Source organism: Acinonyx jubatus, chromosome A1, assembly GCF_027475565.1.
Source record: "Acinonyx jubatus isolate Ajub_Pintada_27869175 chromosome A1, VMU_Ajub_asm_v1.0, whole genome shotgun sequence".
Lineage (NCBI taxonomy): Eukaryota > Metazoa > Chordata > Mammalia > Carnivora > Felidae > Acinonyx > Acinonyx jubatus.
This window is the reverse complement of record NC_069380.1, coordinates 18,674,979-18,691,417: the sequence shown is the minus strand read 5'-3', so window position 1 is coordinate 18,691,417 and position 16,439 is coordinate 18,674,979. Positions and strand designations below refer to the sequence as shown.

Here is a 16,439-nt window from a genome sequence, read left to right as displayed (position 1 = left end):
GTCTGCCTCTCTCTGCCCCTCCCCTGCTTGCACTCTGTCTGTCTCTCTCTCTCTCTCTCTCTCTCAAAAATAAATACACATTAAAAAATTTTTTTTTTAATTTTAGAGAAAAAAAATTAACAGAATACAGTATGTAACATTAAGGGAAGATTTCATTATTTGATGAAATTTAGATGTTCCAAGTCCTCACAGTTAAAAACATGGTTTTAAAACCCAATATTGAGGTAGAATAAGTGTGACTTTATTTAGGAGAGACAGTGGTTAAGGGTTCCAGGTTTGAGTGCGTTGTATGCTTAACCTCTCTAAGCCTCACTTCTCCTGCCTATGAAATGATGGGAACAATAACAGGACTTATTTTATGGGATTCTTCTGAGAAACAAGTGAGGTTATTATACAAGTAAAGGATCCTCAACCTCATCATTCCCTGTCCCTACAACAATATTGTGAGAGGATTTTACTGTAAGGATTTTAAATCTTAAACTATTAGTGAGGATATGTATTTTCTAGGAACCACCAAGTAGGGTAATAGGAAAGTATGGGTTGGTATACATTGTCATCAGTAAAACACTTAAGATCATCAAAATCTTGAATGTCCATACTCCACAGGAACTTATCTTAAATTTGACCTGATTTGTAAGAGAGTTTATTTTTTACAAAAGGAAAAAAACATGTATTTTGGTTAGGTTGGGGAGATAAATGTGACAAGTTTCCATACACATGGTACATATTATTGATGCTTCAGGGTGGGAAAGGGAGGTATCTCATTTCCAGCTCCTTAAGCCAATTGTTATCTGAATGAAAAACAGGAAAGGAACTGTGGAAACTTTCTCACTTTGATCACTCCCCTCAATATACACTTAGGAACTTCAGAATACTTTAAGAGACTGGCATTAGAATTTGGAGCCTCAGCAGTTCAATAAGATTCTTCTAGATTTCTTATTTTTAAATTTTAAGATGAATAAAACGTTATGCTGTCTCTACTAATAGTTAGCTTTATGAAGATTTACTTTGATGCTTTTGGGGAAAGGGTTTTATTTCTAGGGGCAGGCCATGCCGGTTTCTGAACGTAATACTGAAAATGACAAAATGACGTGTCCTGTGTTTATAACTTCGTTTCCCAGTGTTGTGTTTTTCATTTATGTAAAAAAATTGCAGTTTGTTGTTTTGCCATGTAAAACATATAAATTATTTTCTGATTTGAAGTATCTTTTTTCAATTTTTTGGGGTTTTTTTTTTGTTTGTTTGTTTTAAGAACTGGTTTGTCCCTTCTGTTTTGCTTTGCCAGCATAGAGATTTGCAAGAGCAGTTAGGTGGCATTATTACCACTTAGATTTTGTAGTAGTGATTTTATATTGGATTGATAATAAAAACATTTTTATTTTAGCTTTGACTTTGACTTTAAACTTAATCATATTTTTACCAGTACCCAGTTAACAGTCTTGCTCTTGAATGTTCTTTAGCCATACATATGCCACCAAATCGTGTTCCGAAATGTATCAGTTTTTGCTGCATAATGTGCCACCCCAAAACTTAATAAAACAACAACTAAGTTGGAACTGCTCATGAATTTTGGGGTTTTCCGGATGGTTTTGGCAGCTTAGCTGAGGGTGGGTCCTTCTAGAGTGGCTGGTCTCACATGTCTGGCTGTTGGTGCTGGCTGTTGTCAGGGAAGATGGAGATACCTGGGTTATATGTCACTCACCATCTCACAGACCAGCTTGGGTTTCTTCACATGGCCGCGGTAGAGTTCCTAACAGCAAGGAAGAGCAAGGATTGATGTGTAAGTGTTTTTCAAGCCTTTGTTTGCACTGTGTTTAGTAATACCCCATTGGCAAAGCAGGTCACTTGGCCAACCCTGAATTCACCGGTTTGAGAGACAGGCTGCACCTATTTATGGGAAGAATGGCAAAGTCACACTGTAAAGGGCATGAATATAAACATAGGGGTGACGTGTGGCCATTTGTTAATCTACCACCTTGATTTTTTTTTATTTACTTTTGTTTTACTTTTTTTTTTTAATTTTTTTAGTTTATTTATTTTTGAGAGGGACAGAGTGCAGGCAGGAGAGGAACAGAGAGAGAGGGAGACACAGAATCTGAAGAAGGCTCCAGGCTCTGAGCTGTCAGCATAGAGCCCGATGCGGGGCTCGAACTCATGAACTGTGAGATCATGGCCTGAGCCAAAGTCGGATGCTTAACTGACTGAACCACGCAGGCGCCCCTTTTATTTACATTTGTTCTAATAAAAATAACGTATAGATCTTTAAATGTCCAAATAAATTTTTAAAAAATCTCTCAGTAAATATAAACTAACTCCAAGTGTGATCAGAAAGCATTTTTTTATTTTTTTTAATGTTTACTATTTTTGAGAGAGAGACAGACAGACAGACAGAGTGCAAGCAGGGGAAGGGAGAGAGAGAGGGAGACACAGAATCCGAAGCAGGCTCCAGGCTCTGAGCTGTCAGCACAGCGCCTGAGGTGCGGCTCAAACTCATGGACCGCGAGATCATGACCTGAGCCCATGTCGATGCTTAACTTACTGAGCCACCCAGGTGCCCCAGAAAGCATTTTTCAAGCCTCCTATTTTGAGATCATTGTAGATTCACATGCCACTGAAGAAATAATAAGTATCCTGGACAGCCTCTACCCATTTTCTCCCAATAGTTACTTCCTGCATAACCAGACTACATATAACATTACAGCCAGGCCATTGGCATTGATAGTTCTTCAACCATGTTCAGATGTCACCAGTTTTACAAGTAGTGCTTTGTATGTACATATTTAGTTCTGTACAATTTTATCACACATGTAGAGTCATGTGACCACCACCCCAGTCAAGCTCCGACTCAAGGAGCTCTTGTATACATACACCTTTTATGACCGCACCCGTTTGCCATCCGCTGCCTCCCCTCCTTTGTCCTGGATCCCTGACAATCATTAAAACGCTTCTACATTTCCTATTATTTTCCCAGTTCAGGAAATATATACAGGGGCACCTGGGTGGCTCAGTCAGTTAAGCATCTAACTCTTGATTTCAGCTCAGGTCATGATCTCTCGGTTCCTGAGATTGAGCCCCACGTCATTAGCTTGGAGCCTACTTGGGGTTCTCTCTCTGCCCCTCCCCTGTGTGCTTGCACGAGCACTCTCTTTCTCTCTCTTCTCTCAAAATAAATAAATAGACTTAAAAATAGATACAAATAGAATCATATAATGTGTAACCTTTGGGGATTGGCTTTTTTTCAACTCCCGCCTGATTAATTCTCTGGAGATGTATCCAAGCTGTTGCATGTATCGGTACTTTTGTGGGTTTGTTTGTTTTAATTGAATATGCCATATAGTTTAGCCATTCACCTGATAAAAGACACCTGGGTTGTTACCAGTTTGGGGCTATTATGAATAAAGGTACTATAAATACTCGTGTACAGAGTTTTGTACGAATACAAATTTCCATTTCCCTAGGGTAAATACTTAGGTGCGAAATTGTTGGGTCATATATGGTAGTTGCATGTTCGCTTTTTAAAGAAGCTTCTAAACTGATTTCTGGAGTAGCTGTGCCATTTTATATTCCTTCCAGCAATGTGTGAACAGTCCTTGCTTCTCATTCTCACCAGCAGTTGATGTCGTCACTGTTGTCTTTAGACTTATTTACCTTCTGATAAATGTGTATTAATAGCTCATTATGGTTTCAATCTGCATTTCGGTCATCGCTACAGAGGTTGACCGTGTTTTGTGTGTGTGTGTGTTTGCCATCTGTTTATTTTCTTCAATGAAATGTCTGTTTCTGTTTTTTGCCCATTTTCTAATTGGGGTGTCTGGTTTTCTTACTTTTGAGTTTTAAGAGGTTTTTTTATATATACATTCCAGATACTAGCCCTTTCTTGAATATTCGGTTTGCAAATATTTTTTCCCCTGTCTATAGTTGTCGTTTCATCCTCTTACCAGGGTCTTGGACAGAGGAAAATTTTTAATTTTGATGGGGTCCGGTTTTTCCTCTTACGGATGGTGCTTTTGGTGTCAGGTTCTTTGCCAGCCCTTGAACCAGAAGATTTTCCCCTATATTTTCTTCTGTTCTTTTTTTACGATTTTATTTTTGAGGCACCTGGGTGGCTCAGTCTGTTAAGCATCCGACTTCAGCTCAGGTCATGATGTCACAGTTCGTGAGTTTGAGCCCCCAGAGCTGCTTTGGATCCTCTGTCTACCTCTCTTTCTGCCCCTCCCTTGCTGGTTCTCTCTGTCTCTCTTTCAAAATAAATGGATAAACTTAGGCGCACCTGGGTGGCTCAGTCAGTTAAGCGTCCAACTTTGGCTCAGGTCATGATCTCGTGGTTCATGAGTTCAAGCCCTGTGTGGAGCCTGCTTGGGATTCTGTATCTCCCTCTCTCTCTGCCCCTCCCCCGCTCATGTTCTGTGTCTCTCTCTCTCTCTCTCTCTGAAAAATAAACATTTAAAATAAAAAAAAAAGATTTTATTTTTAAGTAATCTCTACACCCGACATAAGGCTCGAATGCACAGCCCCGAGATCAAGAGTCTCCTGCTCCACCGACTGAGCCAGACAGGCACCCATCCCCTATTTTTTTTCTGTATGATGTATAGTTTTAGACTTAAATTCATGATCCATTTGGGGTTCATTTGTATGAAGTGTGAGGTGTAGGTTGAGGTTCTTTCTGTGTGTTTGTCAATAGATACCCAGTTGCTCTGGCACCGTTTGTTGAAACGGCTACCCTTTCTTCATTGAATTGTTTTTGTGCCCTTGTTCAAAAAACTGGGCCTAATTGTGTGGGTCTGTTCTTACTCAGGCAGGGCTGCCATAACAAAATACCATGGATGGCTCACTTAAACAACAGATTGATTTTTTCATAGTTCTGGAGGTTGGAAGTCCAAGATCAAGGTACCAGCAGGTTTTGTTTCTCCAGGCCCTCTCGGTTTGCAGATACTTTCCTCCTTGTATCTTCGCGTGATTTTTTTTTCTCTCTGTGCATTCTTGGTGTCTCTTCCTTTTCTTATGAGGACACCAGTCCTATTGGGTCAGAGCTCCACTGTTACAACTTCATCTAACCTTAATTACCTCTTTAAAGGTCCTATCTCTAAATATAGTCATTGGGAATTAGGACCTCAACCTATTGATTTTGGGGGGGCACCGTTCAGTCCATAACAGGGTCTATTTCTGGCCCTCACTTCTGTTCCATCAATCTGTGTGTCTGTCCCTCTGCCAATATGATGCTTTTGATTATTATAGCTATTTCAGTAAGTCTTAGCATTATTGTTTCTATTTTATTTTCTCTGTCAAGATTGTGCCTTTCCTTACCAATTTTAGAATAGACTTATCTGTAGCAAAACCTCACTGAGGTTTTGATAGGAAGAGCATTAAACCTATAGATAAATTTGGAGAGAATTGACATCTTAATAGGTTGAGTCTTCCAATTTACATTTAATTAGAAATGTGATTGATTTTTTTTGTGTTGATTTTGTATCCTGTAACCTTACTGAACTCACTAATTAGTTCTAGGAGGTTTTTTTTTGTAGATTCTTTGGGATTTTCTATGTAGACAAACATGTCATCTACAAATGGGGATGGTTTTATTTCTTCCTTTGCCATCTCTATGCCTTTTCTTCCTCACTGCAGTGGCTAAGATTTTTAGTACTGTTTTGGGTAAGATTGGTAAGAGCTGACTTTGTTTTTGTGCTCATGAACTTAAGGGAAAAGCCGCAGTCTTTCACCATGAAGTATGATATTAGCTATAGATTTTTTATAGATGCTCTTTATCAAGTTGAAACTGTTTTTCTTATTCTAACTTGGTGAAAGTTTTTATCAAAAATGGGTGTTGTGTCACATGACTTTTCTTCTTCAGCCTGTTGCTATGGATGACATTGTTTTTCAAATGTTGAACCAACCCTGCATAGCTGGCATAAATCCCACTTAATCCTGGCATATAAATCTTTTTATACATCGTTGGATTTGTTTGCTAATTTTGTTTAAAGTTTTTGCCTCTAAGTTCATGAGAGATAATGGCTCGTAGTTCTCTCTCTTTTTATTTGTTTTGTCGTTGTGTCTTTGTCTGGTTTTGGTAACCAGGTAATACTGGCCTGATACAATGAGTTTGGAGGGGTCTAGTTTCTGGAAAAGATTGTGTACAACTGATGTTAGTTTTTCTTTCGGTGTTTAATAAGATTCTCAAGTGAAGCTATCTGGGCTTAGGGATTTCTTTTTTGAGACCTTGTAAACTACAAATTTCTTGAACAGTTATAAGTATTCAGGTTCTATATTTTGGTTTGAACTTTGGTAGTTTAATCGATTTTTAAGTTGTCCATTTTTTTCTTCCCCAAGTTGTTGAATTTTTAGTATATAATTGTTTGTGGTATTCTTTTATTATGCTGTGAATGATTTCAGGATTTGTAGTGATAATCCCCTTTTCATTTCTATTTCATTCCTCTCCTTTTTTCTTTATCAGACTTAATAGAGACTTATGAATTTTACTGGTTTTCTTTAAAGAACTAAGTATTGGGGGCACTTGGGTGGATTAAGACACCGACTTGGTTAAGCATCTGACTTTTGATTTCGTCTCGAGTCGTGTTCTCATGGTTCCTGAAATCGAGCCCCACGTCTGGCTCTGCGCTGACAGTGAGGAGCCTGCTTGGGATTCTCTCTCTGCCTCTCTCTGTGCCCCTCCACCACTTGCACTCTCTCTGTCGCTCTCAAAAATAAAGATTTTTTTAAAAAGAACTAAGTATTTGTTTCACTGACTTTTCTCTATTTTCCTGTTTTCAATTTTATCGATTTTAAATGTTTACTTCCTTCCTTTGCTTGCTTTTGGACTATTTTGTTCTTTTGGTGGGTTCTTGAGGTGGAACTTAGACTATTGATTTGAGTGGGCCACTTGGTTCAAGTCATGGTCTCACGGTTTATGAGTTTGAGCCCTCTGTCGGGCTCTGTGCTGACAGCTCAGAGCCTGGAGCCTGCTTCGATTTCTGTGTCTCCCTCTTTCTCTGCCCCTCCCTCACTCACACTCTGTCTCTCCCAAAAAAATAAATAAACGTTAAAAAAAAAAAAAAAGATGATTTGGGGGCACCTGGGTGGCTCAGTCGGTTGGGCATCCGACTTCGGCTCAGGTCATGATCTCGCGGTCCGTGAGTTCGAGCCCCGCATCGGGCTCTGTGCTGGCAGCTCAGAGCCTGGAGCCTGTTTCGGATTCTGTGTCTCCCTCTCTCTCTGGCCTTCCCCCATTCATGCTCTGTCTCTGTCTCAAAAATGAATAAACGTAAAAAAAAAGTTTAAAAAGATGATTGATTTGAGACTTTTCCTCTTATGTAAGTGCATTTAGTGCTGTGTGTTTCCTTTTTTAGGACTGCTTTAGCTGTGTCCCACAAATTGTGATATGTTGTGTTTTCATTTTCATTCAGAGTTTTTTTTTTTTAATTATCTTTGAGATTTCTTCTATGACCTATGAGTTCTTTTTAAGTATATTTAAGTTTTAACTGTTTCCTATTGTCTTCCTCTTACTGATTTCTGGTTTGATTCCATTATGATCAGAGAATCTCCTATGTATTACTCCAGTTATTTTCATTTGTGACCTAGGATGTGGTCTAGCTAGGTGAATGTTCCGTGAATGCTTGAAAAGAATTTGTCCTCTGAAATAGTTTGGTGGAGTGTTGTGTAGATGTCAGTTTGATACCGTTTGTTGACGTTGTTCACTTCTTCTCTGTCGTGGCTAATTTTCTATTGTGCAATTCTCAGAATTGCTGACGGTGGACTTTTGAAATGCCCAACTATCACTGGGTTTTTCTATTTCTCTTTCATTTCTATCATTTTTTTCTTTCACATATTTAGAAACTCTGTTGTTTGATGCATACATAATTCAGAGCACTGTATCTTCTTGGTGCATTGACCCATTTGTTATGTAATGTTTTTATTTCTCCCCAGTAATTTTCTTTGCTCTGAAGTCTATTTTACGTGATAATCATATAACCACTCATGCTTTCTTTTTTTTTTTTAAACATTAATGTTAACAGGATATATTTTTCTTCATCCTTTTACTTTCAACCTACCTATGTTGTATTTGAAGTGAGCTTCTTATAGAAAGCATACAGTTGCATGTATGTTTTTATATCCACTCTGCCGATCTCTGTCTTTTGATTGGTGTATTTAGACCATTACGTTTGAAGTGATTATTGATTGGGGTGCTTGGCTGGCTTAGTTGGTAGAGTGTGTGACTCTTGATCTGGGGGTTGTGAGTTCAAGCCCCACTTATTATAAATCTTAAAAATAAAATCTTTTAAAAAAAAAGTAATTATTGATTTGTTAGGACTTAAGTGTCTCATTTTATTAGTTGTCTTCTGTTCATTTTCTCCATTTCTCATTCCTCTTTTTTTTTAGCTTCCTGTGGGCTGCTTGAACATGTTTTAGGATTCTATCTTGTTTTGTTTATGTAAAATTTTTTTAGTTTAATTATATGGTTTTCTTAGTAGTTGCTTTAGGTATTAAAATACTCACTAGCAGTAACTGCTGCTACCCTTTAAACATGTATTATATGCTAAGCCTTATAAAAGAGTTTTATAAGCTTTGTGTCTATGTAATCTTTACGGAAACCCCTTGAGGAAGGTTCTATTTTAATCCTCATTTTATACCTGAAAACTGATGCTCGGAGAACTTTACTTAATTTGCACAATCACACGGTTGTTAAATTGGTGGGAAAACCCAGGTCTTACTGCAGAGTTCATGCCTTTAACTGTAAACCCGTTAATCTTAATTTTATGAGAGAGGTTTTACATGAAAATCGTAATGTATTTTTATCTCATTTCCTAGGTTTTGATGATGATGGTTCAGAATTTCATGAACATGTATTTCTGGATAAATATCTGGAAGATTTTCCAAAACAAGGACCAATTCGCCACTTCATGGAGCTGGTGACCTGTGGCCTTTCCAAAAATCCATATCTGAGTGTTAAACAGAAGGTTGAACATATAGAGTGGTTTAGAAATTATTTTAATGAAAAACAAGACATTCTAAAAGAAAGTGGCATACACTTCAATTGAAGACCATGGAAATTTTTGTTTCAAGCTGGAGGTAGATACTATAACTAAATTAAATAATTTTACTAGAAGTTTTCCTATATTATGTTAATTATTACATCTGATTTGAATGGTATAAATGTTAAATTTCTTAAAAGTATATAATAGTAACTGAAGAATATTCTTGCATGAAGAAAAGTCAACATTCACAGAATCAACTAGTAATTCTTAACAAGAAGAATATCTTAGAATTAGTAATAAGTTTAAGGCTGCTTTCTCCAACATTTTTCTTTTCAGTGACCATACTTCTTTGAAATATAATTATTAACCACATATCTGATGATGTCAGGATGCTGTAAAAATTGAGATGATTTATAGACAGGTTTATATGCTGTGAATATGTATATCTACATACACATATGTTTTATATATTTGAATATATATACATATATATTTTTATATATTTCACCATAAATTAATGACCCTTGTGTAAGTCTGGGTCACCAGCGAGAAGCAACCTTGTAAAAATAAACAGCTTATTCTAACCCCCTCTAGCCCTTTAGGTCTTCATGCCAAACTTAGAACTGTTTATTTTTCTATTATGGTGCTTAGCAGTGTGACTCAATTTCATACAACTCAAAGGATTGAAGATTCTAAAAGACTCAAAACCAGAATTTAGTTTACAGCAGCCCCAGCCTAGTAGTGTTTCAGGCCCCCGGCAAATGAAAATCCTGTGAAGGAACCCATCATAAACTCAGGATTAAAATTATAAAATATATAAGGAAACAAAGCAGCGTGATTGCACACAAGCAGAAACAGATAACAAAAGCAGACTTTGTAAAGCCTTTAAATATTCATACTATGAACTACATATAAGATAAAGTATAGAGCAAGAGACGAAAGTGATTGGATTTTGGAAAAAAAATTTAGTGAAGAAGTGTAACAACAGATTAGATACTGGAAAATAGATCTCAAGAAATCCATATGTAGTGGAGAGAAGAAAAGAGAAAAGAAGTATGAAAGCAAGGTAAAGATTGGTATAAGAAGGCAACATTTGCTAGGCACCTGGCTGGCTCAGTCAGTAAGTAGAGCATGCGACTCTTGATCTCAGTTCAAGGCCCATGTTGGGCATGGAGCCTACTTTTAAAAAAGTAAAAAAAAGTAATATTTGTGCAATCAGATTTCCAGAAGGAGAAAAAAAAGGAGAAATGGGTCAGAATTTGTCTTTGGATAGTTCATGGATGCAAAATTTTTACAATTTATGAGAGACATCAGTTCACAGTGGAGTGTGGAGAGAACCTGAGATTTGCTTCTAGCAAATAGACTATGGTAAAGGTGACTCCCTTCGTTGGGTTATGTTCTGTGGCAAAAGCGAAAGAATTAGTCACTCTTGTGATTATAGTACATTACGTAAGACTCCTTGTTAGCCAACTGAGTGAGAATTCTACTGGCTTTGAAGAAGCTGCCATATCGTGAAAAGGCCTATGCATGGGCCACACGGCGGGGAACTGCAGGGCCAGCAGGAGCTGGGAGCAACCTCCCGCTGACAGCCTGCCACGAAATGGGGATCTCCGTTCTACAGCCTCCAATAACAATTCTACCAACAACCGTGGAAGAGGACCCTAAGCTCTGCAAAGGCACACAGCCTAGCTGACGCCTGGCTTGCAGCCTTGTGAAACTTTGAAGAGAGACCCAGCTGAGTGACCCACAGAAACTGGGAGATAATGTGCATGTTGTTGTAAGCCACTAAGTTTGACGTTATTTGTCATACACCAGTGGAAAATTGATACAGAAGAGGAGAAACGAAATTGTCAGTATGATTCTGTGGAAAAAAAGAATCTATAAATTACAAGAACTAATAGAACTTAGCAAGTTTGCAGCTGCGTTTCTACATGCCAGCAACAGATAAAATGTAATTTAGAAGATACTGTTTATAGTAGCATCAAAAGTGTAAATGAATAAAATCTTAGATATGTAGGATCTTTATGAAGCAATCTTCTTAAAACTTTAATGAAACACGGGCCCCTGGGTGGCTCAGTCGGTTAAGCGTCGGACTTCAGCTCAAGTCATCATCCTTGCGATTCAGGAGTTTGAGCCCCTCATCAGTATCTGCACTGCTTGGGATTCTGTCTCCTTCTCTCTCTGTCCCTTCCCCACTTGTGCATGCGCTGTCTCTCTCAAAATAAATAAACTTAAAAAAAAAAAAAGACTTTAATGAAACATAGTACGTAATAAATAGGAAAAAAGGAGCACATGACTGGCTCAGTCTGTTGAGCATGCGACCCCTGATCTCAGGGTTGTGAGTTCGACCCCCACGATGGGAAGCAATCAGTCTCCAAGGAAAAGATTCATAAATTTGTTTAAAAAAATTTTTAACTTTATTTATTTTGAGAGAGAGTGAGAGCAGGGGAGGGGCAGAGAGGGAGAATATCAAGCAGGCTCCACACTGTCAGCACAGAGCCTGACACAGGGCTCAAATCCGTGAAACTATGAGATCATGACTTGAGTTGAAATCAAAAGTCGGACGCTCAACCAACTGAGCCACCCAGGCGCCCCCCGACTGTTAACATTTAGAACTTTTAGGGGTGCCTGGGTGGCTCAGTCAGTTGGGCATCTGACTTCGGCTCAGGTCATCATCTTGCGGTCTGTGAGTTCAAGCCCCATGTCGGGCTCTGTGCTGACAGCTCAGAGCCTGGAGCCTGCTTCAGATTGTGTCTCTATCTCTCTCTGCCCCTCCCCTACTCTCACTGTGTCTCTCTCTCAAAAATAAAATAAAAACATTTAAAAAATTTAAAAAAAAACCTTTTAATTAAAAAAGGCAGTGCCACGAGTGAAAAGACAAGCATCAAACATAAAGATAAGTACCTTACATATAGTCACGAAATAATTTGTATATAGAATATACAAAGAGCTCCTAAAAATCAAATAGAAGGAAACAAATCAACCAAAAGAATATGGCCAAAAGACAAAGATAGGCTTTTCATAGAAGAGAAAATATAAATAGCTAACAAATATATGAAAGAATACTCAGGGAAATGCAAATTAAAACCATATCGTGATAACATTTGTGTACTCTTTAGATGGGTGAGAAATTAAAAGGCAATGTCATTTATACACTGTTGGAGGGGGTATAAATTGGCAACCACTTTTGGAATTACATAATATACATATATAACAATTCTACACATAGCAATTGCATATATACATATATATACATAATATAAATACATACAATTGTGTGTATATAAAATTTTTTTACATGTATAATTATATAACCTTATGAACAATCAATTTCTCCTGGAGTACACACCCAAAGAAACCCTTGTAGATATGTGCTGAGAGGCATGTACATATTGTTCACAGTAGGGGCACCTAGTTGGCTGAGTTGATAGAGCATACAACTCCTAATCTCGGGGCTGTGAGTTCAAGCCCCACGTTGGGCATGGAGCTTACTTTAAAAATGTGAAAAAAAAAACTGTTCAAAGTAATAAAAAACAGTGGAGAAAATGCCCGTCGCCTAGAGAACTGATAAATTATAGCTTATTTATGCAATGTAACACTATGCTGAAATGAAAATTACTAACATAGAGCTATACACATCAACATGGATGATTTCAGAAACTATGTTGAGTGAAAAATAAGTTACAGAGGAATGCATATAATACAGGTCCAAGTACATAAAATTCAAAAGCCAAATTTTGAATATATTGCCTGACACCATAACTTGGATTTAAAAAGCATGGGAATTGTGAGCACAGCACCGTATTTCAGGGAGGCAGGAGAGATGGCCATGTGCTTGAGGAGGGACACACAGGGAGCTTCAATAATACTAACAATCTAGTCAGCTGGATGATAGGTTCACAGGTGGTCATCTTATTGTGCTTTATTTTTATATTACTTATATTACAAATATTCTTTTGTATGTAACATTTCATAATATTTTAAGGAATGAACGGAAATGGGTAAATAACTGGAAGATAGGCAGAGCTTAGCCAATAGTAGCGAAAGATGATACAGATGATAAGTCCGCAGCTGAGACTGATGATAAACACATCCTTTATTTGGCCATTTACTGACTTGATTTTAAAGAATGTATTATCCTTAGATTCTTGGTTCTAAAGAATGTATTGTCCTTAGATTCTTGCCTTGTTACCAGTCTTAAAATTGATCCAAAATTTCTTTGAGTAATCAACTTTAAATTATGCAAATAAAGACAACAAAATCCTCTTAATCCTAAAGTTGCTTTTAAAATCCATGCATTTATACATGTATGCAAATCGACTATTAAATTAGGAAGATTTCATTCTAAGTAACAGAGTCATAGGGGCTAAAGCAGACCTGCTTTCCAGAATATATTAATTCAAGGACTAAGCAATTTCTGCAAAGTGAATAATTCACTGTGTCTCTGAATATCTCCTTGAACTAGAATATCGGTGATGGTGGCAGAGAAGGGGAAGTAGCTTGTCCTGTATTAGGAAAAGCAAACAGCTGTTGGAGTACGCTTGTAATTTAGAGCCTCTTAAAGTCCTGTTCACTGCACAAGAAAGAAAGGACTAATGTTTTCTGAGATTTCAGTAGTATTTTTATGGAGAATGAAATATGGGTGCTCCTGTTGAACAGTACACTTGGTCATGGTCTCTGGCACAGTACCCCTAAAAGGGAGCATTTCATATATCTGATAGTGGTTTACCTGTACTAATTTTAATCATAACAAATTTAATGTTCCTGTCTTGCTTTTAAATGGAAGGCAACAGGGAATCCTGGGTGGCTCAGTTGGTTAAACGACTGACTCTTGATTTTGGCTCAGATCATGATCTCACGGTTTGTGAGTTTGCCTCCCCCCCCCCCACTCCCCCCCGCCTTGGGCTCTGCACTGCTTGAGATTCTCCCTCTTTCTCTTCCCCTCCCCCACTTGCACACATGCGCTCTTTCTGTCTCAAAAATAAATATTTAGGGGTACCTGGGTGGCTCAGTCGTACTTCAGCTCAGGTCATGTATCTCACAGTTCCTGAGTTTAAGCCCCGCGTCCGGCTCTGTGCTGAGAGCTTGGAGCCTGGAGCCTGCTTTGGATTCTGTGTCTCCCTCTCTCTCTCTGCACCTCCCCAGCTCATGCTTGCACTCTGTCTCTGTCAAAAATAAATAAACTTAAAAAAAATTAAAAATAAATAAATACTTAAAATGTAATAAAAATACAGGAGGCATTTTTTAAAAATAGGTAAGTGTAAAGCAACAGCTGGTCTAAAATAGTTAGCTTTGTATGCTGTATTTACTGAACAGTTCAGAGAGCAAAGAAGCAAACAAATGCACTGATGATTCCTTTGCTCACCAGCTCCTGAATTGTTGACAGTTCTGCAGTGCCCATCCTGTACTTTTCTCTCGTTTCTTTGGTTTTCTTCTCTGCTTTGGAGTCAGAAGCTTCAGTTCAGATCCCTGCTTTGTCAGTAAGAGCTGTGATCCTGAGAACACGGCTTAATCTCTCAGCCTGTTTCCTCCCTTGTGAATGAGGCTTCTAATTCCCATCTTGCTGGACTTGCAGGTGTTAGAATCGAAAGAGGCGACGTCCACCACAGTGACCGGCGCATCCTGTGTACTTCAAAGATAATGTCCGTCTCCTTTCTCTGTCCTCCTCCCCAGGGCCCTGATGTCAGGAAGGACATTTAGTGCGCCATTCGCTATCCACCATTTGCTTGGGACTGGCAGCTTGCTCCTTTACGGTATCTCATCTGCTACCATTACCATCCATCAGTGGAACGGAATACTTCATTTTATTTATGATGTATTGTCCTCACATCCTCCAAGATCCATAAACAGTCTTAATTACCATCGTCATCACTGTGTAGTAGACTCCTGCCTTCGCAGGTAGCAATGGGGACAGGCGGATGTTGGGATAGAAGGGCCTCCTCTCTGGTGGCTGGGGGCTCAGTTCTCTACCTGACAGCTCCAGGCTCACTCCTGGTGAGAAGGAGCCCTGTTCTGTCCAAATGGGCAGATCCTTAATGAATGTCTTTTTCCTGTGGTCTGTCTCAACATCGCTTTGGGTATCCCAGGGATGTAGAATAAAAGTAGATCTGCCCATATCAGCAAATGAGAACGGTTAACACTTGGGCGCTGTGTTTATAGCGTATGAAGTGTCTTTACAGCTATCACTCATCCATCGTTTAGCATTGCCGAGCTCTGCCATATGCCAGGCCTCTGCTAGACACCAGAATGTAAATACACCAGGGAGGCTCTCCCTGGCCTTGAAGTGTCACCTTAGAAGTCACTTCCCAAGAAAGCCTTCTCTCCCCGCTTCCTGTCTAGACAACGCAGCACTCTGTTGACTTCCTTTACGGTATTCCCGATCCTGATCTTAAGGGTAAATAGAGATTGTGTCAGCACAGTTGCCTGTGCCCAAGACCTAGCATATTGCTAGCTCCCAAATAGGTGCTTAATGAAGCCACTTGGTTGAGGAGAAGAATGGACAATGGCACGTGCTCGTGGAGAAGAGAGAAAGATTCCATTGCTGCACAGCGTGATGGATGCCCTGGCCGAGAAAGGGGTTGGGGATATAAAAGACAAGCATTTAACCAGACTGCATGTCTGCTGAAATGTGTAACTTCCTGGAGGAAGAGAGCTGTGTCAGGCCAGCACTGTCTGTGAGTGGCTGGGTAGATCGGCCCAAATCTGTGGTGCAGAATTCAGAGGGCCATCTACCCGCAAATGGAGAAAAGCTGCATTCTCCAAAATCAGCCTTATTCCTAGTAAACGTAATACTGCAGTCTCCATATGCCATACTTTTTACAGTGTATCTCATGAATGGTTTAGAACTCGGAGAGGGAAGAAACACACTATTTATTACTCCCTTCCCCTACTTTTTTCATGAAGTATCCACTCCTTATGTGTCCTTTTTCTGCTCTTATCACTTAAAAAAAATAGATCACACTGACATCATATTTGAAGAATATGCATTTTCTCTTTTGGAAAAGAAAACAAAAGGGGTAGATGGCTGGGGTGCCTGGGTGGCTCAGTCGGTCAAGTGTCCGACTGGCTCAGGTCATGATCTTGCAGTTTGTGAATTTGAGCCCCACATCAAGCTCTGTGCTGACAGCTCAAAGCCTGGAGCCTGGGGGCGCCTGGGTGGCTCCGTTGGTTGAGTGTCCAACTTCAGCTCAGGTCATGATCTCATGGTTCGTGAGCTCTGTGCTGACAGCTCGGAGCCTGGAGCCTGCTTCAGATTCTGTGTCTCTCTCTCTGTCCCTCCTTCACTCGCACTCTGTCTCTCTCCCTCTCTCTCTCAAAAATAAATAAACATTAAAAAAAAAAAAAAACAGCCTGGAGCCTGCTTCGGATTCTGTGTCTCTCTCTCTCTCTCTGTCCCTCCTTCTCTTGCACTCTGTCTCTCTCCCTCTCGCTCTCAAAAATAAATAAACATTAAAAAAAACAAAAAAACAAAAA

General features: G+C 39.1%; 1 protein-coding gene across 4 annotated transcripts in view; it reads left to right on the top strand.

Moving 5' to 3' along the window:
- MRPS31 (mitochondrial ribosomal protein S31) overlaps nt 1-10,982 on the top strand; it is a 33,040-nt gene extending 22,058 nt beyond the window's left edge. Inside the window, exons 7-8 of one of the 4 annotated variants that reach the window (XM_027064743.2) lie at nt 8,800-9,060; nt 9,561-10,982. In XM_027064743.2, coding sequence (XP_026920544.1) covers nt 8,800-9,029 — 230 coding nt within the window. In that variant the 3' untranslated portion in view covers nt 9,030-9,060; nt 9,561-10,982. Of the gene's footprint in view, nt 1-1,667; nt 1,781-8,799 lie in introns of all 4 variants that reach the window. The other 3 variants (XM_015069656.3, XM_027064745.2, XM_053214837.1) reach the window with 3 other exon arrangements.
- The last annotated feature ends 5,457 nt before the right edge of the window (nt 10,983-16,439 follow it).